Raw genomic sequence first — 17,443 nt, 5'->3', positions numbered from 1 at the left:
TCACGTAGAAATATTATTTAATAGTATAATTTTCGCCTGTGTGTCACAGGCATCTTCAGTACAATTAGGCACAAAAATTAAACATTAACTGACAATTCCAAAAAGCGCCACCTAAGTAGCTGGTGTAAGATAACTAAAAAGGTCAATAACTTTCCTAAAAAAAAAAAAAAAAAAAAATTTAATACAATAAAAAGTTAGGAAAGATTAGCTGATTTGTAAAGTACTATCTCCCATAAAGGGGATAGACGTAAGCCGTTGGATCTGTTTAAGTTAGGAGAATGAAGTAGAGTTTCACATGCTTCTTTATAAAGGCGTTCCATGAGAAACTGACTTTTGTGAAGAACTCTTGTCTTTCTCCAATGAACTCTGTGTCTAGTGAAGATGGCATGTTCTGCAAGTCCAGACTTTTCAGGTTTAAAGTATTCAATATAAGATTGATGTTCTTCTAGCCGAATGGAGGCAGATCTTCCCGTTTGTCCGAAATAACATAATCCACAAGAGCACGGAATCTGGTAGACACCTGGATGATTAAGATGTGGAAGCTTGTCCTTTGGAGAAGCGAGAAAGGTGGAGATTTTTCTAAACGGTTGAAAGGCAACAAAAATATTCAGTGGTTTTAAAATTTTTGCTATACGTTCACTGATGCCTTGTATATAAGGGATGGTAATGCGTGTTATTTCCTCTGTGTTTGAAGAGGGAGACATATTAAATCTACTCAAAGTTCTTTTAATGAAGCAATTCTTATAGCCATTAGATAGAAAGGAAGAAGTTATATATCATATTTCTTTCTGTAAAAGATCGTCTGTAGAACAAAAGGAGTGGGCCCGATGAACCAGTGTTTTAATAGTTCCTGCCTTTTGACTGGTTATTTTTCTTTTAAAAATAAGTTGTATCAACAAATTGAAGGAACAGCAATGGGTAATCCTCTCTCTCCTGCTATCTCCAATTTCTTTATGGAACATTTTGAACAACGTATCTTTGACAATATTTCTCCCAGATATACTCATTGGTTCAGATATGTCGATGACATTTTTGCTGTATGGAATGGCTCTTCTGATGAACTTCAACAATTTCTCAATAAGTTAAACGCATTTCATCCTAGGATCAAGTTTACCCTAGAAGTAGAATCAAATAAGCAGTTAGCCTTTTTAGATCTTCTAATTCTTTGCCAACCAGATGGTAACCTACATTTCTCAGTTTATAGAAAGAAGACTCATACAGGCCATTATATCCATGCGGAATCTCATCACCATCCCAGTCAAAAGGCAGGAACTATTAAAACACTGGTTCATCGGGCCCACTCCTTTTGTTCTACAGACGATCTTTTACAGAAAGAAATACGATGTATAACTTCTTCCTTTCTATCTAATGGCTATAAGAATTGCTTCATTAAAAGAACTTTGAGTAGATTTAATATGTCTCCCTCTTCAAACACAGAGGAAATAACGCGCATTACCATCCCTTATATACAAGGCATCAGTGAACGTATAGCAAAAATTTTAAAACCACTGAATATTTTTGTTGCCTTTCGACCGTTTAGAAAAATCTCCACCTTTCTCGCTTCTCCAAAGGACAAGCTTCCACATCTTAATCATCCAGGTGTCTACCAGATTCCGTGCTCTTGTGGATTATGTTATTTCGGACAAATGGGAAGATCTGCCTCCATTCGGCTAGAAGAACACCAATCTTATATTGAATACTTTAAAAAACCTGAAAAGTCTGGACTTGCAGAACATGCCATCTTCACTAGACACAGAGTTCATTGGAGAAAGACAAGAGTTCTTCACAAAAGTCAGTTTCTCATGGAACGCCTTTATAAAGAAGCATGTGAAACTCTACTTCATTCTCCTAACTTAAACAGATCCAACGGCTTACGTCTATCCCCTTTATGGGAGATAGTACTTTACAAATCAGCTAATCTTTCCTAACTTTTTATTGTATTAAATTTTTTTTTTTTTTTTTTTTTAGGAAAGTTATTGACCTTTTTAGTTATCTTACACCAGCTACTTAGGTGGCGCTTTTTGGAATTGTCAGTTAATGTTTAATTTTTGTGCCTAATTGTACTGAAGATGCCTGTGACACACAGGCGAAAATTATACTATTAAATAATATTTCTACGTGAGTTTTTCCGTTATTTATTATGTATAGTTATGTCTACTCACGGTTTACCTCTTTTAAAACTTACCTAAACACCAAATTGGAAAATAAGAAACTTCTGGTCAACTGTAACAACACAATGTTGTAATATCAAGATTTCCCTAAATATTTGAGTGTTACTTTGGATAGAACACTATTGTTAAAAAGACATCTGGAGAATATCTTGTTAAAGATCAGAACCTGTAATAATATCATACAAAAACTATGAGGTTCTACATGGGATTCTTCTGCTACTACACTGCGATACTCCATGTCAGACCTGGTCTATTCTGCAGCAGAGTATTGTCACCAGTATGGCTAAACAGCTCTCATATCAAGAAATTCGACACGCAAATAAATGCAGCAATGAGGACAATAACATCATCAAATTCCTCCCATGTATCCTCAAGGGGTATGCAGGATATGATAGTACCACATGAAAAATTTACATCATTACTAACTTTCTATCTACAATTTTCTTCCAAATCAGTCTGTTACTTGTCAAGACTCCAACATTATTAGATCTTATATTTCTATCTTCTAAGGCACTTTTTACCATATCAATCAACCTATATTTTAGTCTTCCTCTGGGTCTTTTTCCTCTCAACCTGGCAGAGAACACTTGTTTTGCTAATCTTTCCTCGCCCATTCTGTTTAAGTGACCATACCACCTGAGATTAGCTCTGCTAACACATTCCTGGATGCTAACAATGTCAAGTTCCTTCCTAATATCCTCATTTTTAATATGATATTGTCATTGATGCCATCTGTTCTTTCTCAGGACTCTCATATCTGCAGTCTCTAGTCTTTGGTCAAGTGTTTTATTTCTGACCCAGCTCTGATCCATAAGTTAAGATTGGTTTGAACATTGACTTATATTCAGCTAATTTAGCGTTTCGACTAATTTCTCTGTTATTCCATATAAATTTGTTCAGTTGACTTCCCACTATATCAGCTTTGTTGATTGTGTTGTCTATTTCCATATTTAATTTACATCTTCATTAAAAATCCTGCCTAAATAGCTGAAATGTTTTACTTGTTCTATAGGTTTTCCATTCACAATGCAGTTGATATTTTCAATGCTTCTACCTATTTTCATTGTCTTGTTATTGCTGACCTTCATACCATATCTATTACAACAGTCATCAATTTAGTCAGGGAATCTTGCAAACTTGTAGTGGATTTATTTAGAAGTATAACATCATCCTCATAAAACAAAGAGCTGACATTAACATCTCCAATTTTGATATCAGGTTTAATACCACTTTCCTTCATAATGTGATGCATGTAGATAATGAATAACAGAGGGGGATAATGTACATCCTTGTCTGACATCAGATTTAACATTAAACCATCTTCCTGTACTTCCTTCAATTCTGACCGCAAACTTACAACTCAAATAAAGACTAAGTATTGCTTGATATAATGCCCCATTGACACCATACAACTGTAGCATTTTGAATAGCTTCTCTCTCTTGTCATATGCCTTTTCCAGATCTACAAAACTTAACAACTTTTCACTTTACAACTATTTGTCGTAAAGTGAAAATCTGATCCTGACAGCCTCTATTTGGCCTGAATCCAGCTGTTTCTTCACCAAGCTTTTCTTCCACAATCTTTCTCAACCGTTTCTCAAGTATACTTGCATAAATCTTACTAGGAGCGCTCAGTAAAGAAATACCTCTGTAATTCTCACATTCAGTTTTATTTCCCTTTTTATATATGGGTACTATGAGAGCTCTACTCCAATCATCTGGCATTTGTCCTTCTGTCTAGGCTTTCTGAACTCTGCAGTGCAGCCACTGTAAAACTTTTATATCTCCATACTTAAGCATTTCTGGTCGAATATCTACTCATGCTGCCTTTCCACATTTCAGGGCTTTCATGGCTTTTTCTGCTTCAAGTATGGATATGTGTTCCTGACTGCATACCTGCTAAGTGTTTTTTACCACTGTGCTATCACTGCTTGTTTTGTTTAGCAATCTTTCTAAATAATTACTCCATATTTCAAGGATATCTTTTTCTCCAGTTTTCATGTCACCTTTATGATCTCTAATTCCTTTTACAGCACTCTTTCCTCCATTTCTGAGCTTCTTCAACAACTTCCAGAATATATTGTTACCTTCTTGATATTTATTTTCTATGTTCTTACCAAAGTCCTCCCATGACTTTTGTTTAGCTAGTTTTACGTGTTTAGCTTTGTTTAGCTTTCTTATATATCTCTCTGTATTCTCCAGGAGCACAAGCTGACTTATTTGCCAGGAACTTTTGATATGTTTTCTTCTTTTCCTTCACTGCCTCTTTAACTTCCTGTGTCCACCATGGAGTTCTTATTTTTCTGTCCTTGCATAACCTCATCACATGCCTCTCTGGCTGAATCAATAAATCTTTAGGATTTCTTTAGGACTTGCCATTGAATCCTCTTAAGTTTTGGTACCTGCTCTCAAACTCATTTTTTCTTGAAGAATATTTGTGTATTTTAGTCTACAGTCCACATCTGAGAGCTGCTCAACTTTTATTCTCTTTAAAACTTTCTTACATGTTCTTCTTTTCAATATGAAATTCTGTTTTATCCTGCTCAAGACTAAATGGCGATCACTTCCAATTTCAAATCCTCTGTACACTCTGGTGTCCTGCACCAGGGAGAAAACCACTATCAACAATAACATAGTCAATGAGACTTTTCTTATTCCTTGCGTCTTTTCTCCATGTGAATTTTTGCACATTTTTATGTTGGAACATTGTTAGTAATAACCAGTCCATGTCCTGAGCAGAAATCCAACAGATATTTGCCATTATTATTAACTTTGCTCTTTTCTCCAAATTTTCCCAAAATATTTTTGTATGTCTGACAATCATTTCCTACTCTGCTATTTAGATCCCCAACAAGGACCAACTTTTCCTTTTTCATTGTATCAGTTGCTTTCTCTAAAGTCTCAAAAACAATAACAGGTTATGTCAAATCCACTGCCCTCTACTAACTTAAAACTTTGAACAATGTTGCACCACTGAACTTGCGCAGACAAGACACTCTCTTAGAAGAGTACGGAAAAATAAACAGTAATCCCCTGTTACCAATTCAAGATGACCTCCCACATTTATGTATAAATCAGCTTAAATCCCGACTGCTTCCACTAATGCTGGCTGAAGAACTTTTAAATAGCGATTTCATGTTAATTTAATTTGAAATGGCTAGAAATCTGGAAGGAAAAATGGCCACCAAACTTTAACAAGTATATCCTTCCTAACCAAAATCTGAAAGGGATTGAGCTTCCACATGACCTATGAAAAAGCTTAAATAGGATATGCACAGGACATGGTATCTATGCAGATAGCTTACACAAGTGGGGAAGATGATCTACACCTGAATGTGACTGTGGGGGCCACAAACCAAACCATTCTGCACATTGTGGAGGATTGCAGCATAAGAGCCTACCCTGGTAACCTAAAGGACTTTTTTGAGGTGGATCCTTCAGCTCTTGAATAGCTAACTGAACTAGATTTAAAATTTAAGTGACTTTATCTGAATTTTATATTTTTACTAGCTATTTGTATATAATATACACTAACTGTCTCATTTATCTTGTTTGCACAAATATGTGCTATATATATATATATATATATAATGTGTGTGTGTGTGTGTCACGTGACTTTTGTATGCTAAATAAATAAATAATGAGTAGTAGTGGTGTCTCAAGAGCAGAGATTTGTGGAAAGTCACTAGTTGCCTTTCTTTTCTCTGATATTTACCTATCTGTATGCATATCGTTGGTATCTTTGAGAGAGCAAATCTCTTTCCCCAACTTGTACATTAAGTTACATTTGTGTAGGCTGTTTTAGTGAAGCTCAAAAATATCAAGACTATATGAATCTCCTGTCACCAGCACATTTGTCACTTTTTTTTATAAAAGGAAAATAATTGCCAAATCCAGTTTCTTTTTTAACAAACATACGCTGATTTGTTATAAAGATTGTTTATCCATCAACCCAATCCTTTTTTCCCCCATAGTCTTGGTTTACATCTCCAGTGCCTTAATTACAGCTGCAGATATTTACAGACTTTATTGGAAACATCCCTTGGCACCTCTCTTATTCACTGCACTATTTTGATCTCCTACTTTCTTTGGGATCATTGCTGTTGTAAGACACAAATCAAAGGATAGTCAAATCTTTTACACCTTCCCTAAAAATGCACTACATTATACTTGCTATACATTCTTATTAACATCTAGCTTGCTTAATATCTTTTCTTCATAATATTTTGCTTGGATAGATATGCTTATAGAGTACTTATTAAATAATAAAATAATTTCACTACATTCTCTGTAGTAGAATTATTTAATGTTGCTTTTCTTATCACCGGTGGCTCTCTCTCCCTTAATCATTTCCCCCTCCCCTCATTTAGTACCATTCTTGGTACAGTGTTGAGGACATTGAGACATTTGTCCTTCAATTTGAAATACATTAGTTGAACCACATCCAAGCTGTAAGGAATCTCTTATAAAGGTTTTTCAGCTGAAAGTGAGCGAGTGAGCCATTCACCTTTTGCTGAAGGCATCACTCCAGAGGTTGAAGGGATTTTCAGCCCTGCTTAACATCATAATATACTGCCCATATAATATATAAGCAACTAACCTTGCTTATCAGATAACAGAACTCCTGCTTTCTTTTTGACAAAAGATAATTCACTCAGATTTCCTTCTGCCTGATCATTCTCAGTACTTTTCTACCCTGCAACTTATAATTTCATCGTGTATAGTCATTGCCTGCTGTGTTATATCTCTTCTATAGCAATTCTTTTTTTGTTTTGTGCTGCTTGTCTAATTTCACTGTTTGCCCATTTCACTCCTTCTTTATTTGCCTACCCTTAACGTATCGTTGTATTGCATGTATTATTATATGATTATTTCCATGGAGTCAGAGGACTTATTGCAGGAGACCCACACTAACAATTATTCACACAATACCTCTAAGCCCATTCATTTAAATTTTCCTTAAACCCATTCACTGCATGGGCACTTACAACTACCTCTGGCAATCCATTCCAGTTATTCACCACTCTCCAAGCAAAAAATTTAATCCACATACACTTTTACACAACTTCCAGGAAATGACTCCTCTTTCTCTCTCTCTCCATCTGTATTGAAAAATGTCTTTTGTGCCAATCTTATAGAAACTCTTTAGTAACTTGTAAGTTTTTGTCATGTCCTCCCTTATCTACATGTCAACTAAAATTTGCAGCCTTTAGTCTATCCTCATAGGGCACGTTCCACAGACCAGTCATCATCTTGGTCACGTTATCTCTGAATCCTCCACTACTGCCTCATCCTCAAGAAGTCCAGGTGCATAGTAGTCAAGATGTAACCTTATCACCGTATAAAGGGTGATCTTTATAACGAAGTGATCCTTAGTGCTTTCTACTACTTTTGCAATATACCATCTGAACTTTGTCTACCATCATTCCCAAATCTGTAGCTTCATCAGTTTCCTGTGATCTAGTACTGTCAGTGTAATCTTTTCATCCTGAAGTGCATAACCTTATGTTTTGAAATGTTAAATTGACAACCATTATTCTTTACTTGCGTTGTTTGTTTATTTAAATCATCCTGCAGGATGGCTACATCGCCTTTATCAACTATTGCCATCCCCAGTTTTGCATTATTGGATATAACTGAATATCCATGTCCTAGTATAGATCCTTGCACTCCACTAATCACCCTCATCCTCCTAGCTTTCACTCCACCACATACTACTCTCTGGTGTCTGTTAATCACTCCATTATTCATTCCTTCCACCAATTTTCCATGTCAGAAGCCTTTGCAAAGTCAGCAGTATCATCGTATAGCAATTTCCCTTACCCAGCTCTGTGAATAAATGTGAATTTATTCACAGAACTGGGATACAAAATGTGAATAAATTATTATGGCAGGACCTAACATTTATAGAGCTCTACTATCCACGATAGAGTATCACACTGCTGTTCACATATTCCTGAATTCTGCCTTTAACCAACTTTTCAAATACCTTAACCACCATTCCCGGTATACCAGCTGGTCTATAATTTGCTAGCATTCTTTACAAGGTGTGACAATTTAATTCCCGGAATGCACCTGTAAAGAAACATTCAGAACTATACATTAGTGGCTACTGTTGCCTTCGAAGTAGTTCCCCATTCTGTATTTATACACTGGTTTGCACGGTGTTCCCATTTTTGGAAACAGGCCTGGAACTCTTTTCTGGAATCATCATCAACAACCGTGGGTCATTGATGATGATTCCAGTGCCCATAGGTGTCCGATGGCATCTTGACATGATTCCTCCACTGCATTCTATTCTGTGCAAGATGACTCAGTCCATGTATAAAGCCTCCGCACCATTTGACAATGTCATCGCCCCTTCTCTGTTTGGTCTTTCTTTTTTGTTCTTACCTTCAATCGTCCCAAACAGCAGCATTTTTATTTTCCTCTCATTGTTCATTCTACATATATGGCCAAAGAGATGTAGTTTCCTTTTGATTATTTTCTAGATCAGATTTTCTTTTGGTTGTATTCGTCTGTAGATTTCCTCATTGTTCACTTTTTGGATCCACCTTATTCTCAAGATCTTTCTATTTTAATATTTCAGTTTCTCTGAAATGCTAATATCCTCCTTTCAGATTCTCTCAGGAGTACCTAGGCCTCACATCCATAGAGCATGCTGCTGTAGATACAGGTTTCTACAATGCGCAGTTTAGTTTGCATCTTTATAGCTCAGCTCTTCCATATTTTCCCCATGGCTTTTAAAATAGTTGTTGCCCTGGCTATTCTAATTTTTATCTCTTTTTTTTGGGGTCCAAGTCATGCGTCATGTGGCATCCAAGATATGTGAAGTGTTCCACATTTTCCAGTTGAAATCTGTCTATCGTAACTCTGTTCAGTAACTCCTGTTGTCCGAATATCATTGTTTTAGTTTTTTCAAAGTTGACATTCAATCCATATCTTTTTCCTTCTGTGTATAGTGTTTGCAATGTCTGTTCCAGCCTTGTAGAAACCTGCGCATTGTAGAAACCTGTATCTTCAGTAGCATGCTCTATGGATGTGAGGCCTGGGTACTCCTAAGAGAATCTGAAAGGAGAATATCAGCATTTGAGAGGAAGTGCTATAGAAGATCTTGAGAATAAGTTGGATCCAGAAAGTGAACAGTGAAGAAATCTACAGACGAATCAATCAGGACGATGTCATCTGCAAAGCAGAGGTAGTTTATTCTCATGCCATTTATTGAAATTCCTTCACCTTCTTCTTTAATCTTATCTAGTGTTCTTCCCAGATGTGTGATGAAGATGATTGGTGATATTGGGTCCCCTTGTCTTGTGCCTTGACTAGTGGCAAACCAATCTCCAGTCTCACCTGCTATCCTGATTTTTGCTTGTGCTTGGCTGTTTATATCTTTCAGCAGGCAGATCAATTTATTGTCCACACCATAAGATTCCACGACAGCTCATGTTATATTTTGGTCAATATTTTCAAATGCTTTTTGGAAGTCCACGAAACAGCAGTATATTTTTTTGTTCTTTCTTTGGGCTTTCTCTGCTATTAGTCTTGGTGCGAGTATCTGTTGCATTGTACTTCGATCTTTTCGAAATCCAGCTTGCTCATCAGGAAGATGTGCCTCCATATGAACCTTTATGCGTTCTGTTAGTATTTTCATCAGCACTTTGCCAAGATGACTCATTAATGCAATAGTTCTGTAATTGGTGCATTCTAAAGCACTGCCTTTCTTATGAAGAATAACCAAGACCGATTTTTTTCCACTCTTCGGGGACATACCCTGATCTCCATATTTCATTACATAGCTTATGCATTTCTTTCGCAACTGATTCTTCCCCATATTTTAGCATCTTGCCTACTATGTCATCTCCAGGATTCTTGTTGTTCTTGAGATGTTTTATAGCCTTATTCCCTTCCTCTTCCAAGATGTCATTTTCAAAGATCTCTGCTGGTGAGATTGCTTTTAGCTCTTTGATTACTTCTGTTGCAGTGTTATTTAGTTGATTTTTATATAGTTCGCTGCAATATCTTTTCCATCTGTGTATGATTTCTGTCTTGTCCATCAATACTTTACCATCTTCATCTTTGGCTGCTACTGATCTTGTTTGCCACTTCCTATTGACATTTCTTATAAGTTTTTAGACCTCTCTAGTTTTGTGCTCTCCATAGTACTGTTCAATGTCTTTTCACTGGTCCTCCAACCATTTGGCTTTATCAGATCTTGCTGCTTTCCGTACTTCATTGCTTTTTTGATGGTATAACTTATCTGCTGCCTCTGAATTATCTTTATTAAGTTTCAGTTCTCTTGTACCAATTTGAAGGTTTCCTGAGTTATCCATTTCTTGTTGATCTTTTCTCTTTCAGGAATTACTTCCTCTACTGCTTGTTTTTTTTAGCACTGTAGTCAGTCGTTCTGCTCTTGTATTTATATTTTGTTTTTCACTTGGGGTCTTAAGCTTAGTTTCCAATAAGTTCTGATACACTGTTCTTAGCCTGTTTTCATTTAGTTTTGACATGTCTCTAGCTTTTTGGAACTTTCCTTTGTATTTCTGTTTCAGTTTTAGCCTTATATTCACAATCACTAAGCTATGGTCTGAATCAATATCAGCTCCTTGGAATGATCTGCACTGTTGAACTGAGGTTCTCCATTTCTGGTCTATTAATATCAGGTCGATCATATTCCTGTGTTTGCCATCGAAGGAACGCCATGTCCATTTACGACAATCTTTTTGTTGGAATTTGGTATTGCAAATCATCATTAGGTTGTTATCCGTGGCAAATTCCAGAACCATCTCTCCACATTCATTTCTTTCTCCATATCCAAATTTTCCCATCCTGTGTTATTTTTGCCAATCTTTGCATTCCAGTCTCTTCCTTTGAGTATATCCTGCTTCGGCACCTCATCAACTTCTAGTTGGTAGATCCCTGTAAAATCTTTCAATGTTTTCATCTGCACTCTCTGCGGTGGGCACGTATATTTGAATGGTTGTGATATTAAATGGTTGGGCACCGAATCTTGCAATCATTATTTTTTCACTAACTGGTTTGTATCCTATCATTGCCTGACAGGTCTTGTTACTTAGTAGGACCTATGCCTGCTTCATGCTTACTTTCATTTCCTGACTAGAGAACTCTTCCACCATTTGATTCTCTTGACAATGTTCATCTCATTTCTGAAATACCCAATATATCATATCTGTATTTCTTCATTTCTTCTTGAAGCAACTGCAATTTTCCAGTTGCACAGAGTGTAAGTATACGGACATGGAATGTCCGTGCACTCTGTTTGGCCTGTAAAAGATGGAATACCAATTGATATTCCATCTTTTACAGGCCTGAGTTTGATTTTTTATCTTTGTTTTCAGTAACTAATTTTTCGATCCAACCCTGATTAATCAATTTGGGACATGGACCTTGTTTGACCGGGCGACGTCCGAGCCGGCATGAGTCTTTTTTTTTGTTCTTTGGCATCAGATTTCAATCGTGTTTTCTTTTTACTGTCAGCACATCGACACTTATCTGACAAACCCTTAGTCTTCCTTGAAGAGCTTGGGAAAGAATCAAGAAGGAGCATATAGATTTAGGCTTAGAGCGGCCTAAACTCGCTTTGATGCAGTACCGTCATTGGACTTCTGTGGCATTTTATAGAGTTACTGGAGTTGTCCACTAACCCACCACGTCCTGTTAGTACCGCTTCTTGTCCGGGACTGCTTATTGGCTATTCGCAGCTAGCCACCTCTGGTGGCCATTCCCCAATCCGCAACCTGGGGACCTGTCCATGACATGTAGCTTTGCCTCTGGGGGGAAAGCTACATACCAAAAAATTATTCGGTAATAGATTTTTTGGCTGGGAACTCTCTCACAATGAGCGCGCTATGGCTTGGCGAATTGTCGTGATGGATCCACTTGTCAGGCCACATTTCAGGTCTTTTTTCTCTGAACAGAATCTCGTCATCTTTTCAATACCTCTAAATAACATTGTTGGTTGACCATTTGTCCCTGTTCAATGAATTCGTAGGGACTATTGCCTTGTGGCCAAAGAAACAACCAGCATAGTCTTGGAACTGCAAGCGTGATTACTCTCAGAAATATGTGCTTATTTGCAGAAAGATCAGTCGCAACTTGAAGCTGCCACTGCTTCTGTTTGTCCATCAAGATCTGAGGCACAAACTTCACAGAAATCTTTACCAATTCTTCAGTTAAAATTACCTTGACTGTTTCTTGAATCATGTAATTTATCAGCCATTAATCCCATACTTAATCATCTGTCAGACCATACCAAATCTCGCACTCTGTTTACATTGGCATCCATCATTTTTGTATTTGGCTGCCCACTTCTGGGATCATTGTTCACATCTTCTCGTCCACCTTTGAATCCCTTCTACCACTCAAAGACACTTGACTTTTACAGGACATCCACACCATATGCCGCTTTCAAAGCTCCAATGTTTCAGTTGCAATTTTGCTGATTTTCACACAAAATTTGATGTTAACACTGCTCCAAATTTCGATCACACATTTTTATGCCAAAGTTTACACTCAGATCTCTATTGTTTTTGCAATAACCAACTAGCAGATGGCTATGTTGGCTTGAGGCTTCAACCAAATCACCACACGGGCGACACTATGTGGCCGTTCCAGTAATAAATTGTCACACCTCGTATGTAATGGAAGCATCCTTTATATAGAGCATTTTTAATATTGAAAAATATAAAGTTTAAATATAGCTGTTTAATCTAAATCTAAGATTTAGATTAAACAGCTTTGTTGGAAGCAGTGCCAGTTCTCTATACATACTCATAGCACATAGGCTGAAATGCTATTCAAACCTGCTGCTGTGTTCACATTGATATTTTTCAATATTCTAAGCACTTCCAGTTCATCTATCTCGATTCTCATATCAATCTTTGTCACTTCGACAACTGCAAAATCACCACATCTATTGCTAAGTGATTGCTTAGTGACTCGGCTATTGCTTCTCCTTCTGTCACTTTTCCACCATCCGCATAGGTTAATTATTATCCTCCCATGATTATTCTTCCTCTTTCTCACTGCATAGCAAAAAAACTCTTTAGGATTTCCTTTGGCCTACTTAGCTAATTTTCTCTCATAATCCATATTAGTTGCCCTTCTTGCCTACATTTTGGGTTGCTCATGAGCATTCTGATCATCTTTTCTTTATACTCCATTCACAGTTTTTTTTGCAGCTTTGCTTTATACTTCTACCCATCCATTTAACCCACTCTTGGTTTATCCTCCTTGATATTTGCCTAATCAATGACATGGTGACATCACAATAATATAAATACAGAACCTGTAGTCTTTTCTTTTCAGAATGCAAAATCTTGCACTTATTAACAATCATTTTGCTCTTTCCATATTCTAGCATTCACTTGTCTTAGTATCTCCCATAATGCAAAGCACATTATTATATTAAAGTCTAACCAAGCAGGGGGAAAAAAAACTTCCAACATCTTTCTCTAAATCAAGAGTAATTTAATAATAAGGTGAGACGCCTTTTGGCAACTTGTATAGGTAAATATAATTTCTCCATTATTTCCACCTTAGTATCACCACCTCTCGCTCCCACTGACGAGACCTCAATAAAGGTCGAAACTAGTCTAGGTAGTGGCCCTTCCTTAATGCATAGCGTTATACATGTCTGCAAAGAGATGTGCTTTGCATTATAGGAGATACTAAGACAAGTGATGAGAGCTTGGTTCACCTTTACCATGAGTTGCCTCAGTCCTGAAGATACTTCAGGTGCAAACTTTGCTTGCTTACACTTGGATAAAGGAGTAAACTAAATATATTATAATACTAGCGATACAGTCTAGACCTAGTATCATCTAGTTGGCTCACTTTTTGTATGGATGCTTCATCAATGTTGAGGAAATAAATGCTGGGTATAAAGTTTTTATCTTTGCCTAGTATTATTGACAGATCGATCACTTGTAAAGAGATGGATCAAGACCATAGATTATAATAGTTTATATCTTGTTGAATCAGGTTTGTAAATTGTAATTTTATGAAGTGTTAAAATAAGTATGTCAAAATTCTGAATTTCCTGGAGCTTGAATGTGACCAAATAATAAACAGTTAATATCTTAAATTGTGTTTGAGCTGAACTAGTAGATTCTTTTGATTTTCTATTATCAAATGAAATTAAATGCTTTGACAGTACAGGTATCCAGTAATGTCTTCTTATTGTTAATAATAAGCAGTTTTTTCTAATTTTCTTCCTTCCCTTTCTGTTGTAGCTTGCCTGGACTCTTCCATTCATCAGCGTAGGTGTTATTACTTTGTTACATTTTTTTTTTTTTTTAAGTATTTTGTTTCAGCAGCCATAAGCAGTTTAATTACTCCAGCATAGTTTTATATATTCTTATGATTATTTATTAAGAAGTTATCAAAAGTAATCCTTATTTATTGAAATTTTCAATCTACTGCTCTAAGAAGATTGACTTATGTTACCATTATAGATAAGCATCACTTGTTGTTGTTGGTTATTGTACCATATTTACTTTTATACTAAGTAATATAGTATGAGATGAAAAAAAAAAGTGACATGATGACATTAAATAGTAATGCATTATATGTACTGTGTCTATGAATTAACCTTTGTTTTAAGGGAACATGTGTAATAGACATATTTATAGATACTTATATGGCTTACACTTGTAGAAAAATACAGAATTTTATTCAAAACTCCCAATATATTCATCCAGTGTAATAACAGACATTCACGGAGAAAGACCGGTAGCTATGTTCAAAACATGAATCATTAGAATGGGTCACTAAGCATGTGATACCAGCTCATGTCTTGGTTGTGTTAAATATTCGTTGCCTGTGCCATTGTTATGTTTTTGCTCTTCCTATAATACTTCCTTTATGAATTTTCCTCTCTACAATAACTACAAGACTTATAAAATTTCCCTGACTCTAATATCTGTATCACTTCTTACGTGTTCATTCTATAAGGAAAGAAAATTCTATATCTCTGACCAATTCCTAATTTTACTCACGTGCTTACCCTGACTGTTAAAGGTTATTCCTTGCTAAAAGAAATGAATCCTCTAATTTCTTTCTGGGGCCGTCTCCTCTTCAGATATTGACAAATTTATTTTTTAAAGCTGCGCCAGCCAATATCTTAGAATAGAGGAGACTCTTATTCAGGGAAACTTTTCCAGACTTTTGGTGCACAAAGGTGAATAAATTTAGTGCTTAAACTCATAAGTTAAACGCTTTACTGTGGCTAAGTAAATTCTGGTTTGCAGTCGTAACCTATAACAACATGATATTCCTTTCTTTCAATCCCCCCCTCCCCCCCGCTATGGTTCAGATTAACGAGTGGTAGTTTTGGTTCACTTCACGGGCAAAACTCGGTTATAAAAGAAAAACATATTTATTGGAATCTAAAGACATAATATACACTTAGACCAATCTCATTTTCCATTAGTAATGGAATACACATTACACACTTCTACTCAATTTTCTACCTACAATGTTAGTTGCATGTTAAACTAGTCACAATCATCTATAATCATTCCTAACAATTTGTCTTATGGACATTAGCCACTGCTAAATATTCACTTAAAGTTCTTAAATACTGTCCATACTCGATTAATGCACTACAATGATCTTTCCCTTTTTCCGACTGGGTAATTATACAACAAAATCTGTACTTTACCATTTCTTGGGTCAGGATCTCCAGGTCCGTCTGAACTGTCCTTCTTTGTTTGAATTGCCCTTCGATACTTCCATAAGCCTGCGTTCACGTGGTGGGTCACTATGGTCATCAGATTAAGCTATGCTCTGCACCTGGCGTTTTCCCCTCGTCTATTCTTGATCTGTTTCAGACAATCCTTGTTTCTAGCTGCCGGTTCATAACATACATCCACGATATTATTCCATCAGAACTTTCAGCGAAGGCAGCATATGCCGACATCTCGTGCTTTAGTACCGGCAGAAATTCAGACATCGAAGGGCAAGGTGCATCTTCCAATATCGAACCATCGCCAAGAAACACCATCAGGAACTACCGGTCCACGAGAGAAGTCGAATCATCATCCAGCAAAATAGGTGAAAAAAAGCCTTGAGAAAGGGGTGCAAACCCTTTTTATTCTCCCTTCACTTTCCCCCTTTTTAGCGCCCTCTTACTAGCTGCGATAACGCCCTCTTACTACTTTCTGCGATATTTTCCCGCCCGCTACTTTCTTCGTCCACGGCAACTTCGGCACATCGCGAGATCATAGCAGCATCTTCCGGGAAACGAATGTGCGTCGCTTTCCGAGATTACCAATGCCTCGGGCTCGCCCATGACCTTTGGACTAATGTTTGCATCTAATTTACCCATTCATTGTATACATGACGCATTTCATATAATACTAATTTATACACGAAGTTCTTTCATGGTATTACAATTCTACTAAAAGGAGGTATTTCTATTCACAGTTAGTACTTTATTTCTTTATTCAGAAATAAAGCTACTACTTTATTTCTGACTTGTTAAATCCTGAATGAATTGTTTCTTTAATAAAGTGCTTCATTTAGGATGTAACAGTTGCAGCATTTATGGGATTGCACTATTACAGTTCAAAGGAACAATTGTAAAAGTTGTATAGATTAAAAATTAAGAAAAAAAAATTATGAATAGCTAATAGTCCGAGACTTACCAAAACTTGGAGATTGGCCTACAGTCAGAGCAGTTAAGGTTTGGATGATTTCATAATGTTTCATATGTTTCAAGGAAAATACGATCAGATTTGAACCTGCTGGAATAAAGAACTCTATGTCTAGTGTCAATAGCATGAAAAGTAGTGCTAGATTTTTTGGATTCCAAAAATGGAATGCAAAAATCCATAGTCTTTGATGCTCATAAATTCTAATGAAATTATAACAGTCTGTCTGTCCAGAGTAGTAACAAAAAAGTTTGCTCTGCAATATTGATTTAGAACATACTGTTGTATCATTGTTTGGATTTATAGTTAACAAAAAACATCATGCATCATGTTTACATAATGCCAATGAGAGTGGTACTGTTTTTATTATTAACACCAAACCTCAATGAAATCAAAAGACATCAGGGAGGCATGCATTGTAACACACAAAGCCCATCAAACTGCTTTAAACTCATTCAATGTATCTGCATTCACCGCAGTGTCAGGCAATGCACTCTATCCTACGTGCAAAACCCTGCTCACACTCTCCTTATACTGTTTCCAAAGGTATGTCCCCTAGTTCCAATCCCTTCTCCCATTCTATGAAAAATTTCTTCTACA

The 17,443-nt window shown here is 36.5% G+C and overlaps 1 protein-coding gene across 1 annotated transcript in view; it reads left to right on the top strand.

Moving 5' to 3' along the window:
- The window catches only part of LOC150098590 (uncharacterized), a 134,263-nt gene that overhangs the window by 82,395 nt on the left and 34,425 nt on the right, over positions 1-17,443 (top strand). The window contains exon 5 of the mRNA XM_090405279.1: positions 14,423-14,449. Coding sequence (XP_090261405.1) covers positions 14,423-14,449 — 27 coding nt within the window. The remainder of the gene's footprint in view (positions 1-14,422; positions 14,450-17,443) is intronic.

Source organism: Typopeltis vanoorti, chromosome 15 (assembly GCF_054136105.1).
Source record: "Typopeltis vanoorti isolate ZY-2024b chromosome 15, IOZ_Tvanoo_1.0, whole genome shotgun sequence".
Taxonomy (NCBI): domain Eukaryota; kingdom Metazoa; phylum Arthropoda; class Arachnida; order Uropygi; family Thelyphonidae; genus Typopeltis; species Typopeltis vanoorti.
This window is presented reverse-complemented; position numbering and strand designations above follow the sequence as displayed.